Here is a 13,446-nt window from a genome sequence, read left to right on the forward strand (position 1 = left end):
TCACTTGTCTGTGGAATGAAATTCTGAGAGTTGCCTTTTTCATCGTCGTTATGCAGATGACAAGAGAGGTAAAGCTTCACTTTCTTATCGCTCAGACTCAAACCTGATGTCAAGTTGATCAAGAAGAGTGAGCTCCAGTACAGAAGCAAGGTGTGCCTCACCTGTCAACACCACTCGACGAAGACGTTTAAAAATTGTCATCATCTCTCCTCATTGACACTGCTGTTGTCAACCACAACAATAACAACAACGATATCCTCCTTCTCCTCCTTTCTCACACCAAGAAGGCATAACGAATAACGATTCCATCTGCTGCTGTCAACAATAATAATCACCTATTGGAAAGTTTCACTGCTATCACCTATTGAAAAGTTTCACTGCTATCATCATCACTCCCGTCCTTTTATCATCATCTTCTTGTAGACTCAACAACAACAACAACAACAACAACAACAAAATGGGTAATTGTTTAGGAGGAAACAAACAAAATCATAACGTTCGACCAGTCGCTAAAAACAAGGATGTTAAACTACTCTTGTTAGGAGCTGGTGAATCTGGTAAAAGTACTTTATTCAAGGTAAGTGTGAATAGTGTAGTACATGTGCAAGTGTGTGTGTGCGAGTGAGAGATTTTTATGTTGTGATCTCTAATCATCATCATCATGTTGTTCATCCATATGTTTATGTTGCACGCACGATGGTGTGTCTTGTTGTAACAACTGTTGTTGTGATGAAATGCGACATCATGACACTCTTCTTGAACTCTCTAACTATTATCAACCTCTAATAACAATAACAACATTATACCTTTTCATCATCCTCAACAACAACAACAACAACAATAATAACCAACACACACACACTGACTCCTCAAACACAACACACATGTGTTTGCTCCAATTCACGTGCTTTATCACTGCCAACACACGATCACATTATCCTTTTTTGTTCATGGATGACCATTTTTGTGTCATGGTATGATTGTTGTGAATATTTCACATGATCACCACCACCCGATCCACACACACACACACTCGTGCACTACTTGATGAATCTATTCATTCCTTCTCACTACCACTACTACCACCTATACCTCTCATTCTCACTCTTTCTTCTCGTCATCACATACTCCCTGAAAACCATCAACGACTCTCTCTCCACCCTCTCTCATCAACTACTACTCGTCTCATCAACAGCAATTCAAAATTCTCAAAGAAGGAACTTACACACCAGACGAGAGAGCCATTTTTGCGAGTACCATAAAAGGTAATATTATCCGTGCCATGATCTCCATGGTTGAGGCTTGCGATGAATTGGGTGAAGAAATTGAGAAGGAAGAAAACAAACAATTCGCACAAGAATTGATTCAATTAGATGATGAGAATGCTCTCTTGAATGTTGATGCATTCTACAATGCTGAATTGGTACAAAAATTGAAACAGTTATGGGCTGACACTGGTATTCAGAATGTTTTACAACGTCGAGATGAATATCAATTGTTGGATTCCACTGAATACTTTTATCAACGTATCGATGCTATTAGTGAGAAGAATTATGTGCCAACGGATAAAGATATTTTGATGTGTAGAACAAAGACGACTGGTGTGGTCGAATTGAAATTGTAAGTATTAGGAGACATCATAGTAATGTATATTCATGTGTATATATATCCATTGTGATGTATGGATGATGATATTGACAACAACAACTACTATTACTACTACTTGATATCTGCCTGTCCGTGCCATGTGTGATGATTGTGTTTGTCATGACAATCAATAATAATAGTGAACAAGATGATACTAAAGTTTCACTCATCGACGTTGGTGGTCAACGTAACGAAAGAAAGAAGTGGATTCACTGTTTTGAAAATGTCACTGCAATTTGTAAGTACTACGACTATTACTATTACGACTAATTCATCATTATCATGTCATTACTATGATCATCATTTTCTCTCTCTCACACATACCTCTCTTCATTCCAGTATTCGTTGCTTCCATGTCAGAATTTGATCAAAAATGTTATGAGGATGACAGTACCAACAGAATTCAAGAATCTCTTCTCCTCTTTGATGAAATTGTGAACAGTAGATACTTTATTGACACACCTGTGATATTCTTCCTTAATAAGAAGGACATCTTCCAAAAGAAGATTGAAACTAAAAAGTTATCTGATTTCTTCCCAGATTATCAAGGACCACCACATGACTTTGATGCAACATCCAAATATATGCTTCAAAAATTCACATCAAGAATTAATGATCAAAATAGAGAATTCTATCCATTCATTACATGTGCAACAGATACTGACAATGTGAAGAACATCTTTGACAGTGTGAAGAAGATTGTCATTAAGAAATAAGCGAACCATTATTCACTTTTCTCTTGTATGACTCTCCTTATTGATTCATTCAATAATTCTTTTATTAGCCATGTGAACAAGAGTTCGTTCATGAGCCAACTCCAGCATTCCATATATGGGTTGGTTTTCTGGCGAGTCATGTTTAAAAACTACTTTCACAACATTACCAAAATTTTGCTTACCGAACACACACACATTGTACACTATATTCATCATTCTTCATCAACAATAATAAATTGATCATTCATGAATATATATATGGCTTGCACATGCAAGAGAGTTTGGCAACAGTAAGGAGAGAATTTCTCAATGATCAACATTCTAAATAGATTTCGACCTTTCATATATTAAGCCAATATGGTTCTTGAGGGAACTCTCAAAAAGAGTCCATACATGACCATAAGCTTCTCCAGTAGTAGTACTGGAATTGCCAGAGTTCTGAGTCGTCGTCGTCGTCCTCGTTTGTTGATAATACAAGTCCAGTTCGTGGAGTACTTTTTGAGGTGAAGCTAAAGAAGTCACAAGTTCGATAAACATTTGTTGAGTAGAGACGTTCACCTTCTTCTCTTCATCCACAATGCCATAGATGAGCACTTTCTTTATCATTTCTGAAATAAGGCCATTCTTGTCAGAGTGAAGAAGAAGGGATCTCCTAAAGAGATTATTTGTACTTCGTGAACGCACATCTCCTTCTTCTCTTAAAAGGGATGATTTCAACAAGATTTGATTTAGTTTACAAACTCCAAAATCTTGAATGATTTGAAAACATTTCATTCTAATTCTCTTGTCCTTGTCGAAACATTTCATAATGATCATTTCAAAGTATTTTGGAATGTATGTTTCATCGCTTTTCATCTTTTGTTGAGCTAATGAGTTCCAAATTTCCATTATTTTGAGTCTCACTGTTTGATTTGGATCAGTTTTCAGCGATAGTTCCAACTTTTGAAAGATGGACTCTCTATTGTATTTAACTTGAGGATTGTCCTCATTGGTCGAGTAGTGACAGTTGGTGTCCATGACAAGCTGTAGAATTTCTAAAGCTTTCATTCTTGTCTCACAGTGCTTGTCTTGTGGTAATACCTTTCCCAAAATAAATTCAAGCATACGGTTGACATTTCTGATGGAAGATTGTTCAACATCTCCAACAAGTATTGTTTGAAGCAACTCCATTGTTTTTCTCTTTTCTTTTCCTCCAACTAAATTTGCAGTGACAAGCTTTTCAATACTTCCAATGACAAACTTGGCAATTGATGAGAATTCGTTGGAGTGATCATTGACGAGATGAGACAACAGTTCAGCGACAAAGTATGAAACTGTTGTACAGAACTCATTAAACGTTTCAGATGAGTTTTTGTTCTCAATTGAACTCAAGCCAATGATCTTGCGTTGAATTAAATCCGTGAGCAATGGTTGGAGTTTTGAGTGATTCATATTCCACAATTTGATGATCCATTGTAAGGTGTTTCTCATGACATTGGAAGAGTTGCGATCAATTCTTTTTTGATGTTTCAAGGTCATGTAAATGAAGTATTGTGTGGTATGGATTAATTGCTTAAACAATGCTTCAAAAGCATGATCGCTTAGAGCTGGAAAAGGTGTTAAGGTTTCTGGAGAGCATGACTCACTTCTATTCTTGCTTGCCACTACTGTCCAATACAACATTCTCTCAGTAAAGATAAGTTTCATTTCACCTTTTTTAGTTCGTTGATTCGAGTAGCGATCTGAATACACTGAAGACAAGCACTCAAACAATGAATCTTTAGAGAGGAAACTCAAAGAGATCATTACGCCAGTAACTATTTCATCAAACATGCCAATATGTTGAGCTATTTTCCCTAACAAGTGATCATCATTAGACCACTCTTCCAAAGAAAAGTCATTCATGTGATTGGGAAACATCATCAGTTCAAACAATACGAACACACAAAATCTGCAATTCAAACAAAACTTGTGGAGGATGATTTCTTTTGGAGTCGTCTCTTGTTTTGCTTGGATGAGTTTGTTGAGGAAGCCAAAGATTAAATGAAGACATTCTTTGAAGAGATTCATTGATGTTTCAAGAGTTTCTGATTCATAGTCGGACATTAAGTCTTTAGAGAAAAGAATGTCCACGAATCGTTTGCTTTCCTTTTCATAGGAAACAACTCTTTTCCCTTTTCCAATCAATTTAAGATCTTGCTTTATCGTATTGGTAATCTCTTCAATGAAGAGAGTTTCTGAAAAGCCTAAATTCTTCATATAATAATATTTCAAATAAAATGAGAGAGCAAACAGCGTTGAGGCTATTTTTTTTTACAAAACAAATATAAGGCTTTTCAGTGTTTTTTGTCAACAACATTGAGACCTGTCATGACAACAACATTGTGTGTGGCTAGGCATTGAAAGACTTTTTGCAATTCTCTCCCGTTGTTATATATGTTATGGATCTTCACCAAGTTCATACAGTTCGAGCAATTTCTCGAACTCTATTTGCCTACTTGATCCGAAGAACCCTGTTCAAGTACGCTCTGTTTGGTATGCGAAAAGTGTGTGTATTGATTTTTGAACATAAAAAATGATCCCATCCTTCCTGAAGGGGAAAATGACTCATCCAAGTGCATCGTCGTCGGCATTCACCAGCGATGATGAGGTACTGAGCCAAGAAGAAGACTTCTCTACTACCAATAAGCGAAAACTTGTGGATATGCTTCAAAATTCAAGCTCAAGCGCAGTTTCAAAACTCATCACCAAAAACAAGGAACGAAAAGAAAAGGAAGAACAAACAAAGAAGAAACAGAAATTTATCAAGTAAGTTAATAAGCGCGGACTATCAAAATGTGATTTTGTACCACGTCACGATGAATACAAACACCCATTCAAATATTCATCATGATGATGATGACGACGACGACCATTCCTATCTATAAATATTTATAGAGAATCAAATATAATGAAGGAAATTGAAGAACGAATTCAAAGGATTGCAACAGTTAGTCACTCAAGTGATGAAAACAATCATCATGACAATCATGAAGAGGATGAATGGGAGGAATTTACTCAACCACAAGAGGATGAGGATGGTGACATGGAAGAATTCTCCTCCTCATTACAAGAACATGAAAGAATGCAAGACGACGATGAGAAAGAAGATGATTCTCTTCATATTACGATCAAGAATGAAGAACATTCCAAGAAGACAAAAAAAGTCATCCATCGAAAATCCAAAGGAGAACATCGACTTCTTTCCATTATGAATTTGACTCACATGATACTCTATTTTAATTTTTATTATTTATTGAATGAATACATTTCATGGGAATGTGAGGAAGTGAAAGGAGTGATTTTAAGTCTATTGGAAAGTCTCAAATCATTCACGAGTACCACCACCACCACCACCACTAGCACTACTAGTACCACTAACACCCCCAATACTAACAATAACACCACCTCTCCCTTTTCAACGATTGAATCATGTGTGGAATGGGTCTATGAAACCTTCACCTTTCACAAGTTTAAAAAACATTCTTTTTACAAATTATTGGTGGATGAGAAGGATCAAATTTCTACACATTTGAAAAATCTTGAAATTCATAATATATGTGAATTATACATTGCAGTCATGTTAGTATTGATCTACTCTGGATACACTGTGAGATTTGTTGCAAGTTTAGAACTTTCACCATTACTATTCATGGAAACGAAGAAAAAAAAGAAAAAAAAAAAGAAACATTTTGAACATGATATTTGGTTAGAAGTAAATGATCCAAAAGAAAAACAACATGAAACTCGATTACATTACACAACCATTGAATTAGGTCAAAAAGAACCCATCATTGAAAATACAACATTGAATATTGAAGCCGTTGAAAAACTTTACAAAAAGATGAGCAAAACTTTATGTGAATATCCCATTGTAGTGGTTTCCTTTGATTATCTTGGAAAGATTCAAGATAAGAGATTTAATGATGATCCTAATAATGGAAATGATCATTCAGAAAAGAGTAATGATGATAGTAGTCGCGATCATGTAAATGATGATTTTCATTCAGAAATGTCAATCAAGAGTGAAAGTGGTGGTGATGTTAGTGGTGGTGATGGAAGTGATGATCGAAGTGATGATCTATTTCATTACGTCATTCGAGATGTTACTCCAAAACATTTTCTATGTAAACCTCCAAGTACTTTGATTGGAAAAGAGAATTATCAATATGTTGAACATGCCATGAAAGAATTACTTGATGAAATCAATGAGAAGAATTATTCAAAGTATGATGATTCAACCACTCTCAGAATTCAACGAATGAAGAATGCTGCTACTAGTCCTCCTTCTTCAATGACGACTCGATTGAAAAGCAAAGTGAATCATGATTTCATCATTGAGAATGTCATGCAACAACAAGAGGATGTGATTCTCCTCTCACACCATTCTCATCCTCCTTCTCCTCCTTCTCCTCCTTCTCCTCATCCTCCTCATCCTCCTCTTCATTTGGCATCATCGATAGCATTGAGTAATAGTACTACTTCAACAAGTAGTAGTAGTAGTAGTAGTACTATTACGAGTAGTGGTGGTGCTACACGTGATTCGAATCATCACTTGGACCACTACAAGGACACGAAGACATTTATGAATTCTTTTTCTAAAATTTTAACCAATCCATTCATTGAAAAAGATTCTCTACTCATTCAAAGTATTCTCACTCAAATGGAATTGGAAGTTCCTTCTTCCATTCAAGACTTTCAAACACATCCCATTTATGTCATTGACAAGTTCATTCCAAAATATGAAGGAATGTATCCAAAAGATGTTGAACCAGTGTGTGTGGTAAAAAACCATAATGTCTATTTGAGATCCTCATTGAAACCTCTTCACACCAAAGATCGATGGCTTCGAGATGAAATGAAAAAAGTCAAAGATCATGAAAAACCTTACAAAATAGTCAAGTCAGCCAAATTTAGTAAACACTCGGAATATACCGAGTTGTTTGGAGAGTGGCAAACAGAACCCTATTCCGTTCCAATGGTTACTCTCAATGATCCCATTCCAAAGAGTGAAAAGGGAACTTATGAATTGTGGAATTCAAACTTTTTACCACAAGGATGTAGTCATATCAGTACAGCCAATACTCCTCTCAAAGGTTTAACAATTGTTGCACGAAAATTAGGAATTGATTATGCAAGAGCAATGGTTGGATTTGAATTTAGACAAAAACGTAGTATTCCAAAATATGATGGAATTATTGTTCACTCTGAAAATGAACAAGTGTTAAGAGAAGCTTATGTGGCCTATGAAAAGAAACGACTTGAAAAGATGAAAAAGAAGAAACAGGATCGAATTATGAATAATTGGTGTAAACTTGTGAGAGGTTTATTAGCAAGAGAATATGTCAAGGATAAATATTTGAATAAGAAGGAAGAAGTATTCTTGAGAGATGTCATTGAAGTGATGGATGATGGTGAGGATGGTGTTGGTGTCGCTAGTAGTAGTAGTAGTAGTACGAGTGGTTCTGGTCTTGTTGCTAGTAGTAGTAGTAGTACGAGTGGTCATAATGGTGGTAGTAATGGCAATGGCACAGAAGATCATCACCATGAACACAAGAAAGAAGAAACAAAGACTTCTTCTCCACCAAAAGTGCAACGAATGCTTGCCAGTGGAAAAATTGTAGAGTTTGAACAGTTATAATTCCTTATTATGGGTGGAAAGTTGATTCTGTAATTGTTGAATGGTATTTTGGAATCTCAATAGACCCACCTGAACATAAGTTCATGTTTGTTCAAAGTGTTTCAATGCATATGGAATTGAGTTACGAAAGATAAATTCATGTTTGTTCAAAGTGTTGTTGTTAAAACATGACACAATGTGTTTCGATGGTTCATGATGATCATTGTCGAATAAATAATGAATTTCAAATAATATATTTCAGATGAATCAATTCCACATTCCTGAATGTGTCATTAAAATCCATTTTCAACTTACCGATTTTTCTCTTGCAATTTTTATCCATTGTGCCACTAATTGAATTCTCTCTCTAAATTCATTGGAGGAAATCATGTTCGATTGTTCATCAAAAGAGTCCGCAAATATTGGTTTTCGATATCCAAAACTAAACAACATGGGTCGTTGAGAGGTTTCTACTAGAATGATTCTTGGATCGATAGATACGATCTGATGAGAAGAGACAATTCCATGAATTAAGGTTTGAAGACATTCCAATTGATAATTCACTTCTTTCTCATCTACATTTGATTTTTGTAATAATTCAATAATGAATACCCAATCGATATAAGGAATATAAATATAGGGTTGATCCCATCGATCTTCGAATGAAGCAATTGTCTTTAAATTTTCAATGTCATTCAAAGAGATAGGATATCGTCCATGTGTGGTATAATATAAATAGACATGTTGTAAAATTAAATTTAGTTCAATTCTAGTGTATGCTATTTTACTTTCAATCAATTTTTCATTATAGACCATGCTTGTCATTCCACTAAATGTTACAAGAATACTAATAGCAATTAAAATTTCAATTAAACTAAAATGTTTTGTAATCTTTTTCATAGAAATGATGTTTTCAGAAATTTTGTTTTTGGAATGATTGAATTTGAAATAATAATAATAATAGGTATACAATGACACAACAAAGAGTAACAGTAGTATTGGTTTTTTAGAATTTCGTATGAATTTTTGAACATTGAGAAGTTTAGTCAATGACGATCGGAACAGTTGTTGTTGTTGTTGTTGTTGGTGTAGTATTGATTTGTGAGAATGATGATGAATTTTTGAATGTCCAATGAAATGTTTAATGATCATGTCCATTCTTCTTCTTCTTCTTTTGGATTCAAGTGGTGGTGATGGTTGTTGTTGTTGTTGTTGTTGTGATTCATCATAGGTCTTCTTTTTGTAATATTCTCTGTAAATTTCATTGATCGAAGAAAGAGAATGTTTGATATCATTTGATAATTCCTTTGGATGAAGAAGCACTGTGTCTTGTCGTCTCTCCAAATGATCTGAATGGATCATTGGATGTTGTTGTTGTTGATGGTTTGAAATCATTTTTTAAAATTGGAAGGTGTGTGTTCGTCATGATCAGTCACTCATGAATTCTATCCATCGATAATAGAATAAATTCATCAATTTTTTGCATAGGTAAATATATTTTGAAGCAGAATAGGGATGGCCATGCAAACACCGAATGATCGGAATGATCGGAATTAAAAAAAATTTCTGGTTTTGGTGACCATCATCACAGACATCATCCTTTATCATCATCACCATATGGATCATCCACTCCATTCTCACTCACAAATGAAATTTAAAGGATCTACTTCTAAAACCTTTTTTGAAGATGAAGTGGTGAAACAAATTGAATTACAATACGAATGTAGTAAAAATTTAAACGAACAAAATAATTTGGATCATGAATCATCATCAAATCAACAAACCCATAGAAATTCTTTTTTCTCAAGATAAATCACAGATATTATGTAATGTTACTAAAAATATTTACCAAAACACTATTGAAGAATACTACAAAAGAAGACCCTTTAAATTATTAAAGACTGAGAGATTCTTTAAATTAACTCCCGACGAGATGAACTCTAAATTTGATATTCATTTAAACAGTGGCAATGATTTATTTAACAATAATTTAGTTAATTTTGAAGACTTTTTCCCTTCTCCTCATCGATTGATTGACTCTCTGTTTGATGAAATTAATATTGAATCATTTGGACCTCGGAATTTATTCGGAAGAAATTTTAGACGTCAAGAAGAAGAAGAGCAATTACCATCATCATCATCATCCTCTTCCTCGTATTTTGATAAGGCTCAATTCGATGACACTGTATTTCATGGGGATAAAAAATAAGAAGAAGACTTTTTCTTCAATCGATTGGATTGTCCTATATTCTATTCAAATGATTCACTCTATGAAAAGTTTAAATTCAAAAGGGTATTAGAGAAAATGTTACAAAATCAAAATTGAAAGGTTTTGCAGTTATAGCTAATTATGAGATTGTCATTTGAAATTTTTGAAATTCTGATCTTATCTTTTTATTTGAACATTCACCAAATAAACCTGTGTTCTATAATTTTCATAAGACAATAAATTTAAGATTTCAATATCTTGCAATAGGAATGCAAACAAGATTCAAAATTGTCGACTTTGGGATCACAACATGAGATCTCATTTCACAACACAAAACATTTTATTGAGAGAAAGAATATTTCTTCTGCAGATCCAATCTGTGAAGAGAGAAAGAGGGATCAAGACTGTATATATGATTAGGATTATAACAACACTCTCTTTTGCTCTGAGAATTCAAAATGAACCATATCATCATCTCTCTACTCTCCAGTTTCTCTTCTACTTCCAGCACAGGCACAAGTGGAGGAAGATGATGTGGTTGAATGGTTGTTATTACTACTACTAGGATTTCGAATGGTATATCCTAATTCACTTCCCTTAATTCGATTGGTATTTGAGGGATTTGTTTTTATGGGAGTACCACTACTACTACTACTACTACTATTCATACTTGTTTGATGTTGCATTAAGAGTGGACCACATCGCACACCGCTTCCAACAACATCGTCATCCATACCTCCAACCATAATTTCATGAGCTTGAATCTTTTTGTAAATTAATTCAGAACTTTCCAAGAATGCCTTGTACACATTTTCAGCTGTCTTGGCAGAGGTCTCGAGAAACATGTGAATTTTGTTCTTTTCTGCAAATTCTAAACCTTCCTTATAGGATACTTGTCGTTGTGTTTTGGCGAGATCTATTTTGACCATATATATCATTATAGAAGAATTATAGGAAGAAGAATCATTTCATTATAGAAGAATTATAGGAAGAAGAATGATTCAGTGTCGTTGATGTGTGTGTGTTTGATATGAATGAATTCAGACATGACACACATTTGATATATCATTCAATAATTTGGTTCATGTCCATATTAATTTTAAAAATTAATCACAACATTTTTAAAAATTCCAAATAATTATTATTTGATCACCACTCACCTGTTTTGTTTCCAATCAATACTACAATTAATTGAGAATGATTAGAGTTGTTTGAGAGAGCATCTGTGAGCCATGTTTGAACTGATTCAAATGTACTCCTTCTAGTAATGTCATAAACGAGAAATGCACAAGCACTGCATCGATAGTACGATCGAGCAATGGATCGAAAGGCTTCTTGACCAGCTGCATGCATGACATTTAAAGTGAATGTAATCATCAAATAATGTAAAGTGATGCAAAGTGAATGAAATAGAGTGATGCGTCAGTGAATAATCAAATGAAACATTTAGTAATGACAAACTCAATTCATACCTGTATCCCATATTTGAGTCTTAATTTTGATATGATTATATTTAGCACCAAGGTCTATCGTTTTGGTACCAAATTCAACTCCAATTGTACATTCAGACCTCGAATCAAATCGGTCATCCGTAAATTGTAGTAAAATACATGACTATTGTCACAGATTGAATATCATGTTGACATTTCATTGATAATTATCAGCAAACACTCACAGCAGTGTTTCTCACTTACTTTTCCAACTCCAGAATCTCCAATAATAATATATTTAAACATGTAATGATATGCAGCTGATTGATTCATCATGAATTTCAAGAGAGATGACTATTCTCAAAGAGGAAATCTAATGTTCTCAACAAAATCGTTTTATAAATAGTAATCGCGCGTGATGTAATTGTTTCCAAGTGCGTGTATGCAAAATCTATTGATTGAATGAGTGATTGGATGATCGTCGTTATATCCCAACAATAATTATTCCACGAATTCGAATTTGGAATCACTCAGTTGTAACTAACAGTAGTACTACTACTTTAACTACTCTCAACTTTCTATTCCGATTCAATATTCGAATTGTGCTGGTTCTATTGCTTCAATATTCGAATCTGTTATTGTGCGGGTTCTATTGCTGATGTTACTGAGAGAGCTTTCAAAAAATCTTATTTTTTCTGAAAATGATGACTTTTGCTCCTTTCCCGAGATTGCAACCTTTTTCCGACGTGAATAAAAATGCTCAAATCAAGAAGAAGCCTTCTTCTTCTCTCCACTTGTTGGCTCAACAGCAAACACATTGACCATTTCAACGTTGGAGGCTTACACAATTTTGGCCAATGTGGTGGAACAATGAGAATGTTCCATCATCAAACCATGGTTAAGGAATCTACTCTCCGAGAGTCTAAAACACTACTTTGTCGAAACTTGCTTTCCCGAACACCATCACCCACCACCACAGCAGAGGCTCATTCATCGTCAGGCCACCAAAGAGTGCTAATCGCCCAAAGTGTTCACGACAAGAAAATAATTTTAATTTATATTGCAGGAGCATGTATTGTTTGTCTTACATGTATGACTCTTTATCATGTCTATTTTGTCAATACAGTACAATTACATTCAAGTGTACCGAAAAACTTGCCTTCTGGTTTCTCGGATGTTCTCAGATTGGAACAAATTGAAAAGCAAGTTCATGAAGAAAAACAAAAAGCTGCACAAACTCCTATTGTTACATTGAAATCAGTACCCGATGAACATAAAGTGCCACTGACAGTTCTATTGGTTGGAATTAATGTGTTTTTCTGGGTGATGGTATTCAAAGTCAAATCAAGAATGATTTCCAAGCTCTATGTGAATAATCCTAATCACTATGTAAAATTCAGAAAACAATACATGATGAACACGGCTGTATCAAGAAGCGTCGATCATCCTCGAGGACAAACCAATTCCTTACATCAACAAATGTCTATGACAAGCATCCCACTCCCAGTTTTACTTCAGCAACAACAACAAAGATTACTCGATGAATTATCATTTACTGCCAACACTCTTGACAAAATACTTCCTGGTAAGGAGATCACCTTCACTGCGAAAGATGTGTGGTACTCTGAAAATGACGGTCGCTTTGTTTATTTGAGAATTGGTAAAGACGAGCAACATGTGAAACGATATTTTTATTGTGCACAAGATCAGGAGGAGAGTAAGGAATTGGCTGACTTTATGAATCAAATCAGTAGCAGTAATAGTTGTTGTGCTCAGAACAGATCGTAACTATATATAACATTTTTC

General features: G+C 34.6%; 7 protein-coding genes across 7 annotated transcripts; 4 read left to right on the top strand and 3 right to left on the bottom strand.

Moving 5' to 3' along the window:
- Nucleotides 1-457: 457 nt before the first annotated feature.
- FDP41_005809 (uncharacterized protein) lies at nucleotides 458-2,363 on the top strand (the record flags this gene model as incomplete). Its single annotated transcript, XM_044709374.1, has 4 exons — nucleotides 458-577; nucleotides 1,196-1,620; nucleotides 1,788-1,885; nucleotides 1,987-2,363. The coding sequence occupies 4 exons, from the start codon at nucleotides 458-460 to the stop codon at nucleotides 2,361-2,363; spliced, it is 1,020 nt and encodes a 339-aa protein (XP_044559769.1).
- A 321-nt stretch (nucleotides 2,364-2,684) lies between these two features.
- Nucleotides 2,685-4,601, bottom strand: FDP41_005810 (uncharacterized protein; the record flags this gene model as incomplete). Its single annotated transcript, XM_044709376.1, has 1 exon — nucleotides 2,685-4,601. One exon carries the CDS (start codon nucleotides 4,599-4,601, stop codon nucleotides 2,685-2,687), a length of 1,917 nt encoding a protein of 638 aa, XP_044559770.1.
- Nucleotides 4,602-4,917: 316 nt separating this feature from the next.
- On the top strand, nucleotides 4,918-8,022 carry FDP41_005811 (uncharacterized protein; the record flags this gene model as incomplete). Its single annotated transcript, XM_044709377.1, has 2 exons — nucleotides 4,918-5,150; nucleotides 5,280-8,022. 2 exons carry the CDS (start codon nucleotides 4,918-4,920, stop codon nucleotides 8,020-8,022), a joined length of 2,976 nt encoding a protein of 991 aa, XP_044559771.1.
- A 285-nt stretch (nucleotides 8,023-8,307) lies between these two features.
- On the bottom strand, nucleotides 8,308-9,396 carry FDP41_005812 (uncharacterized protein; the record flags this gene model as incomplete). The annotated part of the gene is made up of 1 exon (XM_044709378.1): nucleotides 8,308-9,396. One exon carries the CDS (start codon nucleotides 9,394-9,396, stop codon nucleotides 8,308-8,310), a length of 1,089 nt encoding a protein of 362 aa, XP_044559772.1.
- A 364-nt stretch (nucleotides 9,397-9,760) lies between these two features.
- FDP41_005813 (uncharacterized protein) lies at nucleotides 9,761-10,210 on the top strand (the record flags this gene model as incomplete). The annotated part of the gene is made up of 1 exon (XM_044709379.1): nucleotides 9,761-10,210. The coding sequence occupies one exon, from the start codon at nucleotides 9,761-9,763 to the stop codon at nucleotides 10,208-10,210; it is 450 nt and encodes a 149-aa protein (XP_044559773.1).
- Nucleotides 10,211-10,689: 479 nt separating this feature from the next.
- FDP41_005814 (uncharacterized protein) lies at nucleotides 10,690-11,976 on the bottom strand (the record flags this gene model as incomplete). The annotated part of the gene is made up of 4 exons (XM_044709380.1): nucleotides 10,690-11,126; nucleotides 11,371-11,553; nucleotides 11,683-11,824; nucleotides 11,905-11,976. 4 exons carry the CDS (start codon nucleotides 11,974-11,976, stop codon nucleotides 10,690-10,692), a joined length of 834 nt encoding a protein of 277 aa, XP_044559774.1.
- A 420-nt stretch (nucleotides 11,977-12,396) lies between these two features.
- On the top strand, nucleotides 12,397-13,428 carry FDP41_005815 (uncharacterized protein; the record flags this gene model as incomplete). Its single annotated transcript, XM_044709381.1, has 1 exon — nucleotides 12,397-13,428. The coding sequence occupies one exon, from the start codon at nucleotides 12,397-12,399 to the stop codon at nucleotides 13,426-13,428; it is 1,032 nt and encodes a 343-aa protein (XP_044559775.1).
- Between the last annotated feature and the right edge of the window lie 18 nt (nucleotides 13,429-13,446).

This window comes from Naegleria fowleri (assembly GCF_008403515.1).
Source record: "Naegleria fowleri strain ATCC 30894 chromosome Unknown tig48, whole genome shotgun sequence".
Taxonomy (NCBI): Eukaryota; Heterolobosea; class Eutetramitea; order Acrasida; family Naegleriidae; genus Naegleria; species Naegleria fowleri.